Source organism: Akebia trifoliata, chromosome 9 (assembly GCF_017979445.1).
Source record: "Akebia trifoliata isolate Shusen 1 chromosome 9, ASM1797944v1, whole genome shotgun sequence".
Classification (NCBI taxonomy): domain Eukaryota; kingdom Viridiplantae; phylum Streptophyta; class Magnoliopsida; order Ranunculales; family Lardizabalaceae; genus Akebia; species Akebia trifoliata.
In genome coordinates this window covers 26,192,342-26,211,561 of record NC_141383.1, presented here as the reverse complement: position 1 = coordinate 26,211,561, position 19,220 = coordinate 26,192,342, and the positions used below count along the sequence as shown (strand labels likewise).

The following is a 19,220-nucleotide window of genomic DNA, read 5'->3' as shown; positions in this document are numbered from 1 at the left end:
ATGTACGTCGTGAATTCCTTTCAATTGGGGTTAGGGTTATGATTAGGGACAAGATTACCCACTAAAATGCTCATCTTTGATTCTTCAATCACCTAATATTACTTATTATGTTTTTGGTTTTTTAACTTTTCTCATGAGTTCTTTAATTTTCCCCACTTTTAAGGTGAGGGAGAGAGAACAATTTCCACATCTTTCACAACAATTATTGTTATTTAGCTCCTATTTTACTTTGTAGTTCCACTTAAAATATAATATTAAAGTTTCTTGATTTAAGGTAACCTAACTCTCTTTTAATTTATTTTATTTTATTTTATACTTGAAAGTTACATTCTAGATTTGGTGAAACCTGAAAAACTATACTATTTGAGATGGCTATTTATTATTAATTTTATGTTAATGGGCACCAAAAATCAACAGGTGGCACTACTTTCCAACTTAAGTTAGACCAAATAATCTATTAAATCTTTTTTTTAATTATATGGGAGTTTATGATACCTTTGAGGTGCTCAAATACTATTGGATCCTAAGTTTACATTATGGAAGGAAAGCTATACCTTCCATCTAAGTATAGAAAGTAGTCAAAATAATAATTAAGACTCTTTAGATTGTCTCCTTATCTAAATGTGGGGACAAATAAAAAATGTCATTAGGTTCTAGATTTGATGTGACCATTGAAATATATATATAAAATATACCACACTTTTATATATCTATATTATGATGGCAATAATTCCTGATTTGCCCATGGTATTTGTATAAAATGGCTAACAAGTTTCTAAGAATTGAGATGGTGTATGGGGGTAAAAGGGTCATGGAATCTTCTAAACACTTTTTCCTCGGCGAACCAAATTTTAAGAGAGCTGCTATATGTGCAGGCGTTGCACGTGCTTAGGGGAGGGACCCATATGCTTTGGCTCCAACCCTGACTCTTCTAGTCCCCCTAATCGGATGTAAGTTCAGACACCCCGTCATAAAAAAAGAAAAAGATACACCTTTATTTATAAAAGTCCTAATCATGCATTATGGTTCCTTAATACCCTCATTATTGCAACAAAATGTGTTTTTTGACTCTAATAGCGGATAGAGCCCGGGCTTGGCTTCTGATATATTTTTTTTAAATCAACACGGTCTGATCATACAATTCAAATTCAGACTTGCAGGGGCCCATATTTTGACATCCCTACATTTCATACTTGACATCAACGAAGACAAACTTGACATTATAATTAGAAGAAAAGAATATTATATTAAACTACTTTAAGTATTTATTTCTTAGATAATTTGTTACGTTAGATGGTGTTAAATACTTTAATAAGATACCTCAGCCCATGAACATCATAAAGACTATACTTTCTAATTATTTTGTAGTTTTATTCTTTTTGAATTCTCATGTTGCCTCCCTTTATACAAAGTTGCATCAATTTGCTGAGTTGGACAAGTACAAGAATTTTTTTTTTCTTTATCAATAAGTTTATTTTTAATGAAATTAATATTTCGATGGTCTATGTTGAGTTTAGTCCCACATTGGATACTCAATCCCTTGTCTCTCTCCTTATAAGCTCCTGAGCCTCTCCACTTATTTCCAATTGATTTTGAATTCGATCCCTAAATTTACCATTCTATGCTATCATCACAGATAGATTTCACTAATTAAGCTAATTGACACCTTCAAAATAGAGAGTAAAGCTTATTGACGCAAAGCTTACGTTTCATGTCCAAACAAATCCTCAAGACTTGCTTATCGTGTAAGCGTGCAACATGCACCAAAAAGATAAGTGAACAACCACTTTCAAACCGCCTAATCGTGACTATTCCCTCCTAACAAGTGAACAATCACTTTCGATTAGGATATATCTAATAGCGACATATTTCCAATCATTCGATTCAAGCTTAATGATAAATTCTCAAAGCTATCGGTTCTATACTTATAAGGGAAAGACACATTGCAAAACAACTTTGAAGTTGTGGGTTCAAGTCCAATTTACTCATATAAAAACTATGGGAAATGTTCAGCAACAAACATTTTTCAAAACATGAGTTAGAGGTTTTGAAATGGGCTGATTTTTGGTGAGGATGATCTCTACGGTGAGGAGATCATCATCACCAAAAATCAGCCCCATTCCAAAACTTCTAACCCCATCAAAAATGGTTTACAAAAAATGGACGGTCCACGATTTTTCAACTTGTAAACATGGGGCTAGAAGTTTTGGAATGGGCTGATTTTTGGTGATGATGATCTCCTCACCGTAGAGATCATCCTCACCAAAGATCACCCATTCCAAAACTTCTAACCCATGTTTTGAAAAATGTTTTGCCAAAATGTTTGTTACTGAACGAGACCCAAAAAATATATAAGAGTTGGGACCCGTTGAATCAAGAAATTTGACTCCAGACAAGATCTTGATTGTACAAACACAAAATCCAATGGTTCAAAATTATTCTTGAGATAATTATTATCGGGATATGTATTGTTGAGATATATATAAAATCTCAATCGTTGAATTTTGTATTTACACGATCAAGATCTTGTGTGTCATATCTTAAGTCAACGGTCTGAATTGTGATAAATTGATGTTTTAAAACCTGACATTCTTTATATGCTCCCTAATAAGGAAAAAGATCTATGGTCTATGCACCGTCACGTCAGAGAGTGTACAAGAGTGTCAATTTATGATTAGTAAAAAATTAATAATATATATATATATATATATATATATATATATATATATATATATATGGTATCTATAAATGAAAATTTTCGAATGGATTTACTTTATTCAGAGTGCCCCTTCCCATTTCTTATTCTCCTTTTAAGGGACCAATCTAATTGATACCTTTGTTCTTGACATATTGATTGTATCGTAATCGGAGAAAAAGGAGATCTATAAATCCTAGATTCTTGCCTATTTTGAAATTAGGCTGTTATTCCAAAATTGGAGGACTTCCATTAGGGCAAACCACAAAATCACTCTATAACTTTGATTGGATATCTATTCACTTAGTCTTTGAAGCATCATGACGAGAAACATCTTCTCATTTTTTTTTTCATAAAAACTAAAGACATCCATAAATTGTAGAAATCCTATAAAGAGGATATGGCCACTAACATAAAATCATCACTTGGTGTTGACAATTGAGTACCAAAATATTCAACCCAAACTTGTCTACTCTACAAGTATACATCAATTCTAGTTGGTGTGAGACGCAACGAACGTGTTAATCATTAATCCTCTTATCACAACAACAAAATGGTCATAATTTGATTCTAGAAAATGTGGTGAGGCTCGACTTTATAATCTTTCTCTCAAATTCGATGAAATAACTATATATAAGAAAAATCTTATGATATCTTACCTGATGTTGATTAGGCACTTTTCAAAAATCCACTATGGTCGTGAGACAAGAGAGAGAAAAACTAAAGGTTTCATTGGGTGAGTATTTAAGAGTAAATCCTCTATAATACGATTTTCTGATTTAAATTTTAGTGGTTGGAGAGTGACACATCATCAAGATAGTAAAATCTGTTGGTTTAAATTTAGGTGTTCAAAAAAATCGAGTGTTGGGCATAAGGGAGAAGTCTTGAGTTCAAACCCACTTGACCACTCACAGGTAATTATCTCGATTTTCATGGTATAGAGGGTATTGTGTGAGATATGGTGCTCTAATAGATCACTTGACTCACCCCTATTTGTCAGACCTATGACTTCAAACATCCCGTCATAAAAAAATTTAAAAATTAATTAGGAATTCAATAATCATCCATTTTCAAATCTTTGATTAAGTGCAAAATCTCATCTAGGCTATCAATTCTCGAGGATTGAGGTTTGATATATTTCAAGTGTATAACTCTCTCTCTCTCTCTCTCTCTCTATATCTCTCTTTATTCATATTTGGTAAAAAGGAAAAAATATTGGTTTGACAATAAAAAAATCTTTTATGTTATTAGTAAGTTTACCCGAATTAGGTCTAATATGGAACTGATCAATAAAAGTTATGTTTGGATTGAGAGAAGAGGAAAGAAGAGAAACTCATTAAGAGAAGAGAAGAGAAGAGAAATTCAATTTCTCTTCACCATGTTTGGATTGCCATGAGAGAACTTGGGACAATTTTGAAATTTTAAAATATCTTAAAAGTGATTTAGGGGCAAGTTGGAATTGTAAAATATTTTAAAAGGATTTCTCTCCACTTTTGGAGAGAAAGAAAACTCACATTTTTTTTTTCTCTCCAATTCTTTTCTCTTCTCCACTTAAAATCCTAAAAAAGAGAAATTGAAATAACTCATTTATTTTCTCTTCTCTTCTCTCCATTTTTCTCAATCCAAACACAGTGTAAGAATCAAACAATTAAGATGGATATTACTTTAAAAAAAGATGAATTTTAATTTAAAAAAAAAAAATCATTAACTAATATATTTTAAAATTTAAAACTGAAAAAAAAAAAAGTGATTATGGTCCAGCTAGGTCCACGTGATATTTCCTTGTTTGTTAACGGACCTAAACGCCGTTTAAAACAAAAAAAAAAAAAAAACACTAGGTTTAACGGAATACGATAATAGCAAATACGAAACAAGGAATTCGAATTTTTCAATTAATACTACGTGGCGAAATCCTATTGGAAGTCACATCGAATCATTGAGGAATCTATACTTTTAACCGTACAAAGAAAGTGATACCTCCAGCTCAGTGATTGGACTCTCCAAAGAAAGAACACAGAGACTACAGAGACAGACTGAAGTAGCTTTCTTCCCCTTTCGCTTATTTTGGGGTGATTTGGATTTATTAATACATATATACCCCGCTCCAAAGTTTTAGTAAACTTCATAGACCTCCTATATTTTGAAACTAATGACGCCCCCCTTGACCTTTGTTCTACTCTAATATTGGAAAATGCTCAAATGATACAAACATAGACACAAAAGTGACACACAAAAATGATGCGGTGGCGCGCTCACATAATCGTAGATGCTTTTTTACTCGTATCTCGCCGAAAAGCATCTATGGTAATGTGTGTGACACCACATCATTTTGTTACCTTTGTGTCTTCGTTTCTGTCATCCCAGCACGACTCTAATAAAAAAAGAATAATGGTTTTTTGACTCTCCCTCTGACATATTCTCCCAACATGGCATGTGCTAGAATTATAGAATTTTCCTTGAGATACACAACTATACAAATTTATGAGAATGTGCAATTGTGTTCTCCCGAGGAATAACTATGATTCTTGCACATGCCATGTCAGGAGAGTATGTCACAGGGGGGTGTCAAAAAATCACGGCTCATAAAAAAATACCCTTCCCCTTCAATTTATATTTTTTTAAAAAAAATTAGAGATTTTTCATTTTAAAATCAGTCATCTTTGATCTCTCTCAAGAATTTTTTTTTCTTATTTTGACCATCAAAATCTACTTCACACCTGAAGAATAAGATAAGACTTGTACTTAGAAAAATAGAATTTTGGGTTACATACTCAAAACTTTTCGATACAAGATTTAAATCATGAGATTGATGCATGGTCAATAGATAAAGTCTAATATACCAAATATAAATAAAGTTGCCAATTTAGTTAAGCACATGTGGAGTGATGATCCCACGACCTAGGTTCAGAATTTGCTCAATCCTCGTTCATGCTAGTCACTTACCTCTTGCAAGCACATAAATCTTTGTAGAATTTGAAATATTTTATCCATCATGAGAGTAATAACGACAAGATTTCTTTATTCATCGTTGTTATCTGTTGCAATAATTCATTAATCTTTGTAGAATTCAAAAAACCTTGTAGAGACAAGTGCTCCTATTATCCCTACTTTAAATCTGCCCTAGGGTACACCAAAGAAAAATACTAAACTAACTTCCTATAACTTTCTCTTAAACGTTGTGCTGACATACTGGTGTGCAGAGAACCATAGATAAATTTTCTCGATATACAAGTATTGTACACTCAAGGAAAAGCAATGGTTCTTTGTAAATATAGTGCCGATCACAATGTTATAGGAAGCCAATATAGCGCGGCTCTTCACTAAAACGTGAAGGGAATGTCTAAATAACCCACTAACCATTTACAAGCAATATCACTTTAATTGTCAAGGATGATAGTGACACATCAAATGAGAAAACTGATTTTTATATATATGGCTAAGTGCATTATTTCATTGGATTGTAAAATTGGTTAGAAATGGGGAAACAACTTTAAAATATATTCATCACAACTTTGACAATTAAACAGTGAGTGGAAATTATTGCACCCACTTGTGACTTGAACCACCAACTGTTCAGATTCCTTTGGTCATTGTGGCCTTGTGTCTTCAAGTTGGAAGAAATTTTTGCCAAATATAATCTTATTTCAAAGTCAATAATAATATAGAAATATTCACAAATTAAGAACCTTACCTCATCTTAATTAATTTTATTTAAATCGTGATAATATGACGTCCCCTCTGACATACACCTCCCGTCACAGGATCGTAGATCATTTGCCCCAGGATACAAAAGAAAAAGATTTATGATTTGGCATATTCTGAGGCAAATGATCTACGATTTTGTGATGAGGGCGTACGTCGGGGTATCAGAAAATCATTATTCTTTATATTGATAATTCTGATTGATTCTATACAAAACATTTTGTTGATATTTAGATTTTGTTTATTATTTTGTGAGATTTTCATTCAATATGAGATAATTACAATCATTTTCCTAATATATTATGTTTGGTTTTATCAATTTCATTATGAGTTAGGATTAATTTATTCCTGGAAAGTTTTGGGGATGGGACCTCCACTTATTTTGAGGTGATAGTATCTGATTGGGAGATAAAATGACTTTAATTACCCCTAACAACAGCAATTTTGATCTATCACATTAATTTGTCTCCATCACATCATTCTTGTAGTTTTTAGTTTTTATTTTTTATTTTATACTCAATCATCATTATCAAAATCTTATCTCAAAGATTTGGATGGCTAAGTGAATCTTGTTCTATTCAACTCTTCTCAGACTCACATCTTCTATCATTTAGTGTGAATTTTTCATATATTCTTATTTCTTTATTAAACAAATAATTTTTTGTTAAAAAATTAATTCAAGAGACATCCTTAGACTCTTAAAGGAAGACCAAGTAACATTGTTTACATCATCTGCACAACATGTCAAACACAAGTTTCCAAATAACAATTATACCCTTAGCTTCTCAAATCTAAGACTACAACTACAACTCAGGGCGAACTCAACCTAATTGGTCGATCAGCCTCGGTCAAGTTATGCATAAGATGAGTTGCATCATGGTTAGAATAACTCAATCTGAACTTAGTTCAAGTTGAGTTGGAGTACATCGAGGGTTCAAGCAACCTAGTTCAACCCGAACCCAAGGTTATACGTAGGGGCGGATTTACAGTGGGAGCTGTGGGAACACTTGCCCCCACAAGAATTTTCAAAATTTATGGATTAATGAGCTATTGTGATAAATTTTTATAACGGATAAAAAAAATCTGCTCAGGATTTCAAAATTTGTCTGAGACCAATTCGCATTGCTCGAGTCGTCTTGATATTAGATATGGACGAGTCAAATTTTCAGACGAGATATAGAATCTCTTGATCATTTTTCCTTTTTTAGAACAAGATGTTTTAAATGTATCAAAAAACTCATCTGAGATGACTTAATATCTGACATGGACGAGACAAGACGTAAAAAAGTCAAAACCGCGTTTTAAAACCATGCCCCCCCCCCCTCCCAATTATTTTTTCTTTCACTCTTAGTTATCCCCACAAATTTTTTTCTTCTATTATACCCACATGGACAAAATCCTGGCTCCCCCTTGGTTATAAAATAATATATATAAAAAAATTATATTAATTATATTTTTAAAGTTTTTTTTTAATTATTTATTATTTAAAATTTTATTTTTATTTCTTTTTTAAACTATAAACAATTTTGTCAATCAAAACAAAAGTAGACTTGTTGAAAGGAGTTAATCCGTCTAAAATTTATCTAACCACGCCTAACCCAAACTGAATCTGATTCAAATCTAACTCAAACCAAATCAGTAGTCACTTTTAATCAAGTTCAGTTACAACAACTAGGGACATGTCCCCCACAATTATAAAAAAAGACAAGGGTGTTTTGGTACTTCGAAAGTCGTGCTTCCCCACTCTTGGGACAAAAGTTTCAAAAAAAACAAAAAACAAATCCTTTGCAAATCTTTCTCGAGATAAGTGTCAATATCTATCTGATCGTTCACGTGTCTTCCTCATTTCCTACTAATTATGGAAACCACAAATGTTAGGTTCGATTTCAACTAAATCTCATTCGTCCGTGTGTCCCTCTCTTTTCAGAAACTTCACAAAAGCGTTTCATTTTAAACCATACACGTCTCCCAACGCCAGTTTACACGCCCCACACTTAACTCAGTTGCTCTATCTCATTGGATACTTGGTGGGGTCCACTCACTACCACCCGATTCAATCAGACCCAATCAAATTGGGTCCCACTTCTTATATCGCCACGTTTCACTCTAAACCAATAATAATCTGTACACGTGTTAGGTTAACAAAGGCTGATCTTCCACTGTTGCACTACATATATCGTTTCAACCAGTTTTTGCTTTTATTGCGTTTCTAGAAAGAGAGACAGAGAGAGAGAGAGGAGAGAGGAGAGAGGAGAGAGATGGACGGTAGAGATGGCTTCTGTATCTCGAGGTACGCCGGGGGTGCATATGATACTTCGAAGTTCGAGAGGATAATGGTCAGATTCCGGCCTATTGCTCCAAAACCAACTGTCGGTGGGTCAGTTTCTGGGAAATCTACGCCGGAGAAGAGTGACATCTCAGTCAGAAAGGGTAGACCGAAGCGAAGGTACGTAAGATATAGTAATAATAATAATAGGATGTGTAGTAGTAGAAAGAAAAGGATAAAATTGGAAGGAAAAAAGTGTGGGTCAGATGAGGCGGTTGTAACCTTACCGTTATTACAGGAGATTCCTGACCGGAAAGATACACCGGATAAAGGGTCACCATCAGATCAAGATCTGACTCACTCACCAATCTTGTTGAACTTCAACAACCTTGGTGGGTTTGCTGCATCAGATCAAGATCAAGATAAAGATCAGACGGTGGTGATGCCACAACCTGTGGGCCCGTTTGGATCTTGCGTTATATTAGAGTGTATAACGGACACGTGTGTGGATGCAAAGGGACTGGGGAGTACGGATGAGGAGAGGAGGATGAGTCTTGAGAGGGACACGTGTCCGGGGTTCATGTCGGACAGTTTTAATAGGGTTGGATGGACGAATGAAGCGTATAGGAGGCTTGTGGGCCAGGGTGGTGAGGAGGCTGGGCAAGAGATGGTGTGGTTGGTTATGAAAGAGAGGTTGCTCATAATGTATCCGGCGTTTGCGTGTCTGATCAGGATACAATACACGCGTCAGAAGGAGAGGAACTCGATGACTGTGCCTTGTGATGTGTGGAGAATGGACGGTGGAGGTTTTGCATGGAGGTTGGACGTCAAAGCTGCACTCAGTTTGGGTCGATAAGGTCAACAACACCCACAAAAAAAAAAGAAAAACAGAATTTCCTTGATATGGAAAAAGTTTTTTAACAAAATATCCTTAATATGGAAAAAGTTTGTAAATATTTTCCTTGTATGGTTTTGTTATATTTGGCGAATATTGCAAATTTAGGCCGATCATCATCAGCTGAACCGGTCTGTAAGCCGGTTCAACTCAAATCTGATGTCCTTGAAGACCACCCTATCCCTTTAAATTTTAGATTATTTTGATAATGCCCCTCTTGGACTTGGCCCAAATTTGTTGGAACTCCCTGTATATTTTGAAATTAGTAAGGTTTCATGGGATTCTAATATTTGTTCTTCTTCTCTTTATTTTTGTTGTTTTATTGTCTCTTTTTTTTTTGGTTATTTCTAGGGTACAACTACGTTGAACTTAAGTAATCCAACTACCAATTGAGATGAAATGTGATCAAATCCAATGACTAGAAATCGACTATGAATCTGATTATTATGTTTAGGTCCACCAAAAGATTAGCACATAGGATTAGAGAGGAGCAAAGACTAGTGTGCAAACATCAAGCTTTAGATATTAGAAGGGACAGCAAAATTAACGTCCCTATATTTTCTTGGTTTCCCTTATAATTCTGACAGGCTTTTTAGGTGCCACGTGTTGTTTGATTCTTTCTATAATTTTTTTTTTGCTGTAAAGTGGATGGATCGAACTCGAATCCGAGGGAGGAGTTGGGTTGGAAAGAAAATGAGGAAGTAGTATTGGTGGAGCAATAACATGCAATGGGACAGGTGGAGAAATATAATTGGGTATGAGTTTTGGTGTTTGTGGTTGTTAAGTTTGGCTTGTGAAGGAGAAAGTTTTTTTTTTTTTTTTTTTAAATTTTTCTATAAAAAAAAATAAAATCTCGAGGACTATCTGATGATCTAGAGGGATCAATTGGATTTTGCAAAATAATGCAATATTTGAGATTGAGGAGTTTCGTGGGTGCTCGATAAATATGGTTAAATCAAGATTTGTGTGATGGTTCGTAAAGTGATTGGTGGCGGCACTTATGATAATTATGTGTTGAATGATAAAGATCGACTGGGAAAAAGTTTGTTGTTGAAAATATGGCTTAAAGACAATTTTAGGCCTATTATAAATGTGAATGTGCGAAACTAGTTAAGTAGGTGATTTCATGTATCGATTTGTTCCATTTTGTTTATAGTGAAATCGAGTTTCAATGCTTATACCTCCATGAACATTTTTTTCCCATGTAAATTCTTGTCTTATTAGTAGTGTGTTTTTTTCTTCTTTATGTGGTTGTGATTCTTTTTTTCATTTATCACTATTGTTGAAATTTATTGTTCATTATCATTATCAAATAAGATCTTAAAAGTGTGACAAAAGAGGTGTTTGATGAAATACTCAAGACATATTTGATCAACTTATCAAGTGAAGCTTAGGTGTTCACATACAAAATGTTTCTTTATTAATCAAGCAAATATGTTGGTCCAAATCGAATGACAATTGGTAAAAATAAATCTAAAGTGGTATAATTGCTAGAGGGTTTTTATGCAAATCTAGTGTGGATTTGCAATATCTACTTTGGAGTTGCTTATAATAATGTGCCGAATTTAGACAAATACTTGGAAAGTAAAAAAATGTGATCATTGAATCGAAAATGTTTGGAGTCATAGTAAATCTCGGTAGAGTGAGATAAAAATGCTCAGATTGATAGAGTTAAAAATTATAATTTTTTTAAAAAAATTATAAGTTTTATATATTTTACTTGAATTTTCCAAATCGTTGGGCATTTGAGTTGAATTTTAAAATTATATACGGCTAGAAGTTGAACTAAACTTGACCATTTTTAAACCTTGGATGCAGTTTGATTCTGGATTAAGAAAATGGAGGAACAATCAGTCAGTTTGATTCTTGATTCAAGGTTTGTATAAAATCGAATTAAACTCTTAATGAAAAATTACTTTTTATGAGTTAGGACATAGATTAATGCCTTTTTTTTTTATTATTACTTATTATATGAAATTTCTTGTTCATAATTTATTTATTTATTTTTTCATTAAAAATAAGTTGCTTCCAAGCAAGTTTTCTATGGGCTATATGGTTCGGTTCTGATTCTTATTTTGTGGAACCTACCTATTTTGATTTGAATTCTGACTTGGAGGCCCCAAACTGAACCAAGTTACATCACTAAGAAGGCGAAGCAAGTTTTCTAGAGATCGGCACAGATTTTCTAAGAATACATTGATTCCCCAAGAACATCTCACCATCTCAGCCATAAGGAAAAATGAGCTACGAACGATCTGTCATCCCCACTATTCAAACATTACAGAGGTTTAGTTCAAGTTTTTATGTTACATTACAAAGTATAATAACACATTCAATCAACTTCAACAGTTGTTTACAATTAGGCCTAGACTCAAATAAAATCCTAAATCTAACCAGTGGAAATCTAAAGAGATAGATAAGAGAGTTTTTATTGGCACCTCAAATTTTACTTAAATCTAACGAGCCATGATAATATGACGCCCCTTCTAGTACATTCCCCCATCATAGAACCATACATTATTTGCCTCGGGATATATAAGAAAAGATTTATGATTATGTGTATCTCAAGGCAAATGATTTACGGTTTTATGATGGGGTCGTGTGTCAAAGGGGTGTCAGAAAATCATTACACTAATCTGAATCATTGATTTATAATTTTCCAAATATTCTATTACCACACCACCTTTTGCTAATGCCACACTAATTCAAGAAAGAATTAGCACACATCCTGAGGTAGCATTAGCAAAAGTTAGTACGGCAATAGAGCTCTCAATCTTTTATAATTTGGGTGTAATGAGTAAAAGTTGGGATGCCAATAGCAGTTCTCTAATGTTGATAAAGAAGATCTTATAGATCATAGCAACAGTGATTTACACACACACACAGTTGTGCAATTTATGTGGAGGAGAAGGAGGGGGCACAAGCAATACAAGCAAGCAAGAGAATGGCAGAGGAAGCACCGTCGTCGACACCATTAAAGCAGCTCCTCTTGAACTTGGAAGCTTTTCCTTTGTTACACTGCATATGCTTCTGTTGATGATCAAGATGATGTTGTTGCCTCTTCTTCATCATCGATTCCTCCACTACCTTAGACTTCATTATATTCTCCTAACTCAAAACCTTATAATATGTACTCACACTTCTCTTTTAGTAAGCTACCGCTACTTAGAAGCTAGAACCCAATGCAGGCAAAGCTTGTGCAATATTTCCTCATTTATAGAACTTTAAGTTTTGTTTTATTTTTTCACACATATCTCTGTCTTAATCACACTTGTCTTTTATGCATGTTTTGATATTTAATAAATAAATAATCTCCCAATCTCATCTCTCTCCCTCTTAACTTTTAGTGTTGTAAATTTGTCATTGAGTGGGTGTTTAGGTGTTTTTTTTTTTAATAAGTGTTGTTTAGGCTAGTAGTCGTTTAGTTGGTAATTTTGTATTACTTTGGATTCATAAAATTCTGAATTGACCAATCGCAAGATGCTGTGTGTATTGAAAATTTTTTTAACGTAATTATTTTTGTAAATTGAAGATGCCTTCAATACATATGTCATCTTGCAATTGATCAATCCAGATTTTTTGAAATCTTGAATCGACTTTTTTTGTGTGCAAAATTTTTACATGTTTAGACGGTGTTTTCAAATCGGGTCTAGAGGGTAATTAATTTATTTTTATTTTTAAATATGGGTATTATCATCCAAATATTCTGTGATCTTAAGGTCAATTAGCCTAATTTCTTACCCACTTCGAAAGTCAAAAGTTGATTGTGACAACTTCTCACTTCTGTCCATTCTTGATTTTTCGATTGCCCAAATCACCGAGGACATGTCCCATCTCCTCATTGCTACCTTAGTTTAATATAAACACTAAGGACTTAATGGTAGCATGGTTTTAAAACTTGTTTTGACATCTCGCCTCGGATGAGTTTTTTTGATACATTTGAGTCGTCTCGTTCAATAATGAGAGAAATGAACCATGATTTGAAATCTCATCCGATACGTTTGACTTGTCTATTTGTCTCGTTGGTGAACGATACCAAGACGTATCAGATGAGTCGTCTCAGTCTCGAACGAGATTTAAAACCATAAATGGTAGTGGAATTCTAAAAGAACTTATCAAACCCAAGAGCCAAATGATTTGAAAAAGGCAAAGTTAAGAAGTGGTGTCCAACCAACTTGTCTTATCTAATATTTAGTTGGGGGATTATCTAAAGTCATCTATTTTGTGATTAAGAGTCTTACTTACTGCTCTAAGGTATTGTAGATAGGATGATTGGGTTTGTTTTGGAAATAAAATGGAAAGAAATGGGTAAGATAACTTTGCTGGCAAATTAATTAAAGAAAGGACTCTAAGTAGGTAAGATTTTAATATTTTGAAACTTGGAATTAGAACCCTATGTGTGTGTGAGAGAGTGTGCATGACTGGTCCTTGTCTCAAACAGGAGTTCTTCATGTGCAATGCCATGTGAGAATGTGTTTATTTGGGCCCAGTATCCTTACTTGTATTTATTAGCATGTGATACCCATGGTGGTTTTTTTTCCTTTTGTCTCCATTCAATGAATGTTATTTGATTTACTATTAGGGTGTACTTAGCTCCACTAGTAACTTAGAGCCTGTTTAGAAGGCAAAGTTATGAGAATTAGATTTCTTAGAAGAGTAGAGAACTATTTCTAAAATTAACTCTTGGATTTGGTTATTGAATCAACAAAGCTGTTCTTGGGAGTGGTCTGTATCATTTTGTGCTACCCAACATGAAATGTCGGCATTGGTCATCAAATATAGTTTAGCTTGTGGGTTCATCAGGCGGAGGGTTGGCCTAGTCACAAGTTGTCGAGATAATTCATAAGGTTGGGTGCTGTGCGAGCGGGCATTATGGGTAGCATTGAAATGGACAAATATGGAGAGGCTTGGAGTTGAGTTGTGGACGTTCATCGCCAACACCTCTTCGAAACATGCCCTTGTCTACCTTGAACTAAACTAAGATAGGATTTATCTAAACTTTTCTTTCACATTTTCTTAGCCTAATAGGACCCAAACTGTAGCAAGATTCACTAGTGCTCTCTTAATTACGTTCAACTTTCAAGAAATATTAATTAGCCGGTTGTGTGGAACCGTAACAATAATAAAGATAAAAAAACAAAAACAAACACACAAGGTTCACATGATTCGACAAACTGCCTACATCCAAGGAGGAGAGAGGAAAAAAATCACTATCAATGATAAAGATTACAGACTCTCTGTCCACAGTCACAAGGAACCTCACAGAACAAAATACATTAAGAAAATCCTACTTGAAAATACTTCGGGCCGAACTCACTTTTGATACTGCCTTGCCTCTTGAAGTCCAAGCCCAATAAGAATACTAGACATCTTAACCAATAAAAGATAATAATTGCATAATGTACCATACAGGATTAAATACTTATTTTCATCCCCCTTTGTAACTTGTCAATAATTACGGCTTAACACACCCCAAACGTTGATCAAATAACAATTTCTTGTAACCAATGTACGTCACTTCTCATGAGACTTCACTGATCGAATTGTAATTAGTTAGCCAAGTATCTCAAAACTGGATTAGCTGAAATCAAATCAAAATTCCCATTTTATAGTAAGAAAAGATTACCATGAAAAGAAAAAAAAGAGACTTGAATGTATCCATAACATATGAAAGAAACAAAGTTTATAAATGCTTTTGATGTATTCGAAGCAGACAAGAAATGGGATGATCATATGAGTCCATAATTCTGAACATGCAAGGCCATACCTTAGAAAATGGGATGTTGGACATTCAAAGAACAAGGCAAGAAGACTGTTTGACTGCCCATTAGAATTTGCATACTGAGAGTATCATGGACCCAAAGCTTCCATTTTCATTAAGTTTAAGTAGAGATTAATCCTTGATATTAAAGGGTAGCTAAAACATGAAAGTTGATTGGTATGATTTGGTAGTTATAAGCTTTTTCTTTTATTCATTGTAGAGTTATCAAGAAGAGTATTTTATTTATATTAAAAATAAAAAATTAAAAAGTTGCAATTTGGGTAGAGTGTACGTAGCTTCGGGTTCGGGTTGAGATCTTCCAACCCAGGCTAGCCCATTAATCGGGTTGAGTTCTTGCCGGCCAGCCCAGTTTGCAGCCCTAGTAAGAGCATACTTGTCAGTCGTGTCGTGGTCTTGGGCTTCTCGCAAGTATGTGAGCAGCCAAAGCCAACCTGCTCTGGAGTCTGGGCCTGGTTGGGATCTTGCTAGGATTTTTACCAAACTTGCCCAAGTTGTTCTTCATGTTTTTCTCTAATTAACAAATCCCTATCAATTAATTAAACAACATAATGCAGATTTTTTATTTTTATTTTTTTATGAATCGATCAAGATCTTAGAATCTAATTACATCTCAAGAGATCCAATTGTTTTATAATAAATTCTCAAAACATGGAGGCTTATTGACCCGCACTAAATGTAGGTTTAACAGAATATGGAACAACGAAGTTGTAACTCTCATATTTTCTGTGGGACTTGCAACTCCTGAGAATTTGCAGCCCAATCTGCTGAATTAGAGTTTGGTTGCAGAAGTTGCACCTCCAAGTCCACTTCCAACAGGGCCTTGTCCACCTTTAAGTTAACTATACTAAGCTAGGATTTATCTAAATCTTTATTTCACATTTCCTTAGCTTAATTGGACCCCAACCCTTGCAACATTCACTAGTGCAATTCGCAATTCTTAGAGGATTAATTAAATCCAGCCCAAAGTTCCCATTTTGTAGCCAAGATGTTTAAAAGTATCCGTAACACAAGAAGGGAACTAAGTTTATAAATGATTTTGATGTATTTGAAGCAGACAAACAATGGGATCCCATTGGACCATATCTTAAAAAATGGGAGGTTCCACTATGGACTGATAGCATACTTGTCACTCGTATCGTGATCTCGGACTTCTCCTGAGCATACTTGTCGCCTCAGATTCGTGCAAATGGTTATGGACTCAAGCTGTCTAGCGACGCAAATCTTCAAATGGTGTCTTTCGGAAAAGTCGGTAACCAGGCACTTGGCCTCTTCAAAAAGTTCTTTACCAGCAAGCCAAAAGACATTTAGAGAAGAAGACTTGCTGAAGTAAATTAAAGCCAAGAGGGGATTGAGGACGCAACATTTCCCAGTTGAGTAGAGGTGGAGCTGAATCTTTATGATTTTGCTCTTAGAAATTCCATAATCACAATCTCGGTTTCTTTAAGACATTCAAAGCCCACTTTTCTTATGTGTTGTACTTTTTATCATCCACATTTCATCCCAAATTTCATTCAACATAATCCAATCCTAAATGACAAAATGCTCGAAAACTGGCCTGGCCTGGAAATGCCATAACGCCAGAACTCGCGAGATTTAAAACCATCAATGATGCCATTTTTTATATTGTAAAGGTGTTCCAACTTGTTTCGAGTTGCACTTCAGGCTGTTTCTTGCCATTTTTCGGGGTCAATTTTAATTGGTTGCATATACTATAAGCTGAATTGCACCAAGAATTGTTCTTCAATCATTACTAATCCACAAAAGGCAGATTAATAGTCAGTGTTATTTGAAAAAAAAAGGGTAAATTCTAATGTTGACACAACTACCATGTAATGTTGACAAAATGTTATCGAATTGTTAATATTCCGGAAATACCAAAAACTTTTGTATATATTAAAGAAGACTAATTAATAGCATAAAATTACTAAGAAAAGTGAGACACCCCCACAGCCAACATTACAAGACAAAATGAGTCACACATGGGACCTTTTGCAACCTATGGGTTTTATCCTAAAAACCTAATTTCTCATAATTTATACAAATATATATAAATACATTACGAATATAAATTAATAAATACAAACTTTGCTCTAGTACTTGGTTTAGCATCTCATAAGTCTTGAGTGTTCAAGAAAAACAACATAGGTAAAATGAATTTGTTTCTAAAACAAGGGATTATTTTATATCAAATTAAACATCTTAATATATGAGAAAAAAAATAACAAAATCAAAACAATGGGCAAGATCATTACCTAATTAGTAGTAATTGTAGACCTGAGAAAACCAATATTGACATCTGTTACAAGGAAAACAACTTGAATTTCCATGTTGAGAATGCACAAATCAAGCCATTCCAAATTAAAATTCATAAATACAAATTTCGAAACCCTAACACTTTGTTTGGGTTAAGAGAAGTGGAGAGAAGAGAAACTCATTAAGAGAAGAGAAGATAAACTCAATTTCTCTCTACAATGTTTGGATTGCAAAAGAGAATTTGGGACAACTTTGAAATTTTAAAATGTCTTGAAAGAGATCTAGGGGTAGAGTTGGAATTATAAAATATTTTTAAAAGGTTTTTCTCCCTTTCTCTTCAAATCTCTCCACACTTTTGGAGAGAAAGAAAACTCACCTTTTTCTCTCCTCTCCCCACATAACAAATCAAACAAGAGAAATGGAGAGAAATTTATATCCTCGTCTCCATTTCTCTCAATCCAAACACAACGTAAATATTTGCAGTCTAACAGAAACCTCCATTGAAACACATGGTGTTTTCTAATAATACCTTCAAAAACTTGCATGAAATATAGAGATTGAAAATCCTAATTAACCATGGAAACCCACTATTAAATCGAGACGATAAAGAGGGAGAAGAAAGTACTTATAACTTACGAGAGGGAGAAGAAGATCTTCAACTGGAATAGAGAGGTAATCTCACAAATACAACGGCTCTATTGTGTGGTTTTGACCTCAAATCCGAGAGAGTTCACTTTGTTGCATGGTTTCAAAATTCGGTTTGACGTCTCGTCTCGTCCATAGACGAAATCAACTTATCTCAGACGAGTCAACCCATTTCGGAACGCTTCAAACCTTTTAACTCAGTTTATAATGATTGATTTTGCGAATATTTAAATTAAAATAATTATGATTTTTTAATAAAATAAGGCATATTATAAGATGTTTAGTCATAAAATCATAATTTATTTATATGGGTATTTTTTTAAAGAAAAAACTTAATTAAAACAATATTTTTAATAAAACTAACAAATTCTTTAAAATTACAAAAAAGAATCTTGAACGGCCATTCAAGAGACAATTTTTCAAAATGACTAAAAAACTATAGTCGGACTCAAGGGCATTCGAGGTCATTTTATTTGAAATAATGTAATGTAATCCCACATACACGTGCAGTAGAGATACAAAAACCATGGAAAATCGTAATGAATCAAGTAAAAGTCATTAAGTCAACAATAGGTTATATAGAAATCTAACCAATGGGAAGTGGGAACACTCATCAAAGAGTTGTGTTGGAGTGACCTCAAGATCGTACCTCATATTGCACATCGTGACGTGAAGTTGTGTAGGAACCATAAATGCATTTTAACTTGTACCTCAATGAAAAGCATCTATGGTTCCTATGCACTTTCACGTCATGATATGCAATATGAGGTACAATCTTGAAGTCACTTCCACACTATTCTTCTTCCAATAATTTGAAATTTTTTCCAAAATTACTCCTGTTTTCAAACATTAATTTTATGGGTATATATATCTACTTCCACAAACGTGCAGGTTTCAATAATGAGGTAGAAAAATCAAGAATGAGACACCACCACTGAATAGTATTGATTATAAATATATATCCTTGGCTAGACATCATAAA

General features: G+C 34.0%; 1 protein-coding gene across 1 annotated transcript; it reads left to right on the top strand.

The window, feature by feature from the left end:
• Nucleotides 1-8,597: 8,597 nt before the first annotated feature.
• On the top strand, nt 8,598-10,762 carry LOC147395072 (uncharacterized). Its single transcript, XM_086454660.1, has one exon. The coding sequence runs from the start codon at nt 8,656-8,658 to the stop codon at nt 9,517-9,519; it is 864 nt and encodes a 287-aa protein (XP_086310786.1). The 5' UTR covers nt 8,598-8,655; the 3' UTR covers nt 9,520-10,762.
• The last annotated feature ends 8,458 nt before the right edge of the window (nt 10,763-19,220 follow it).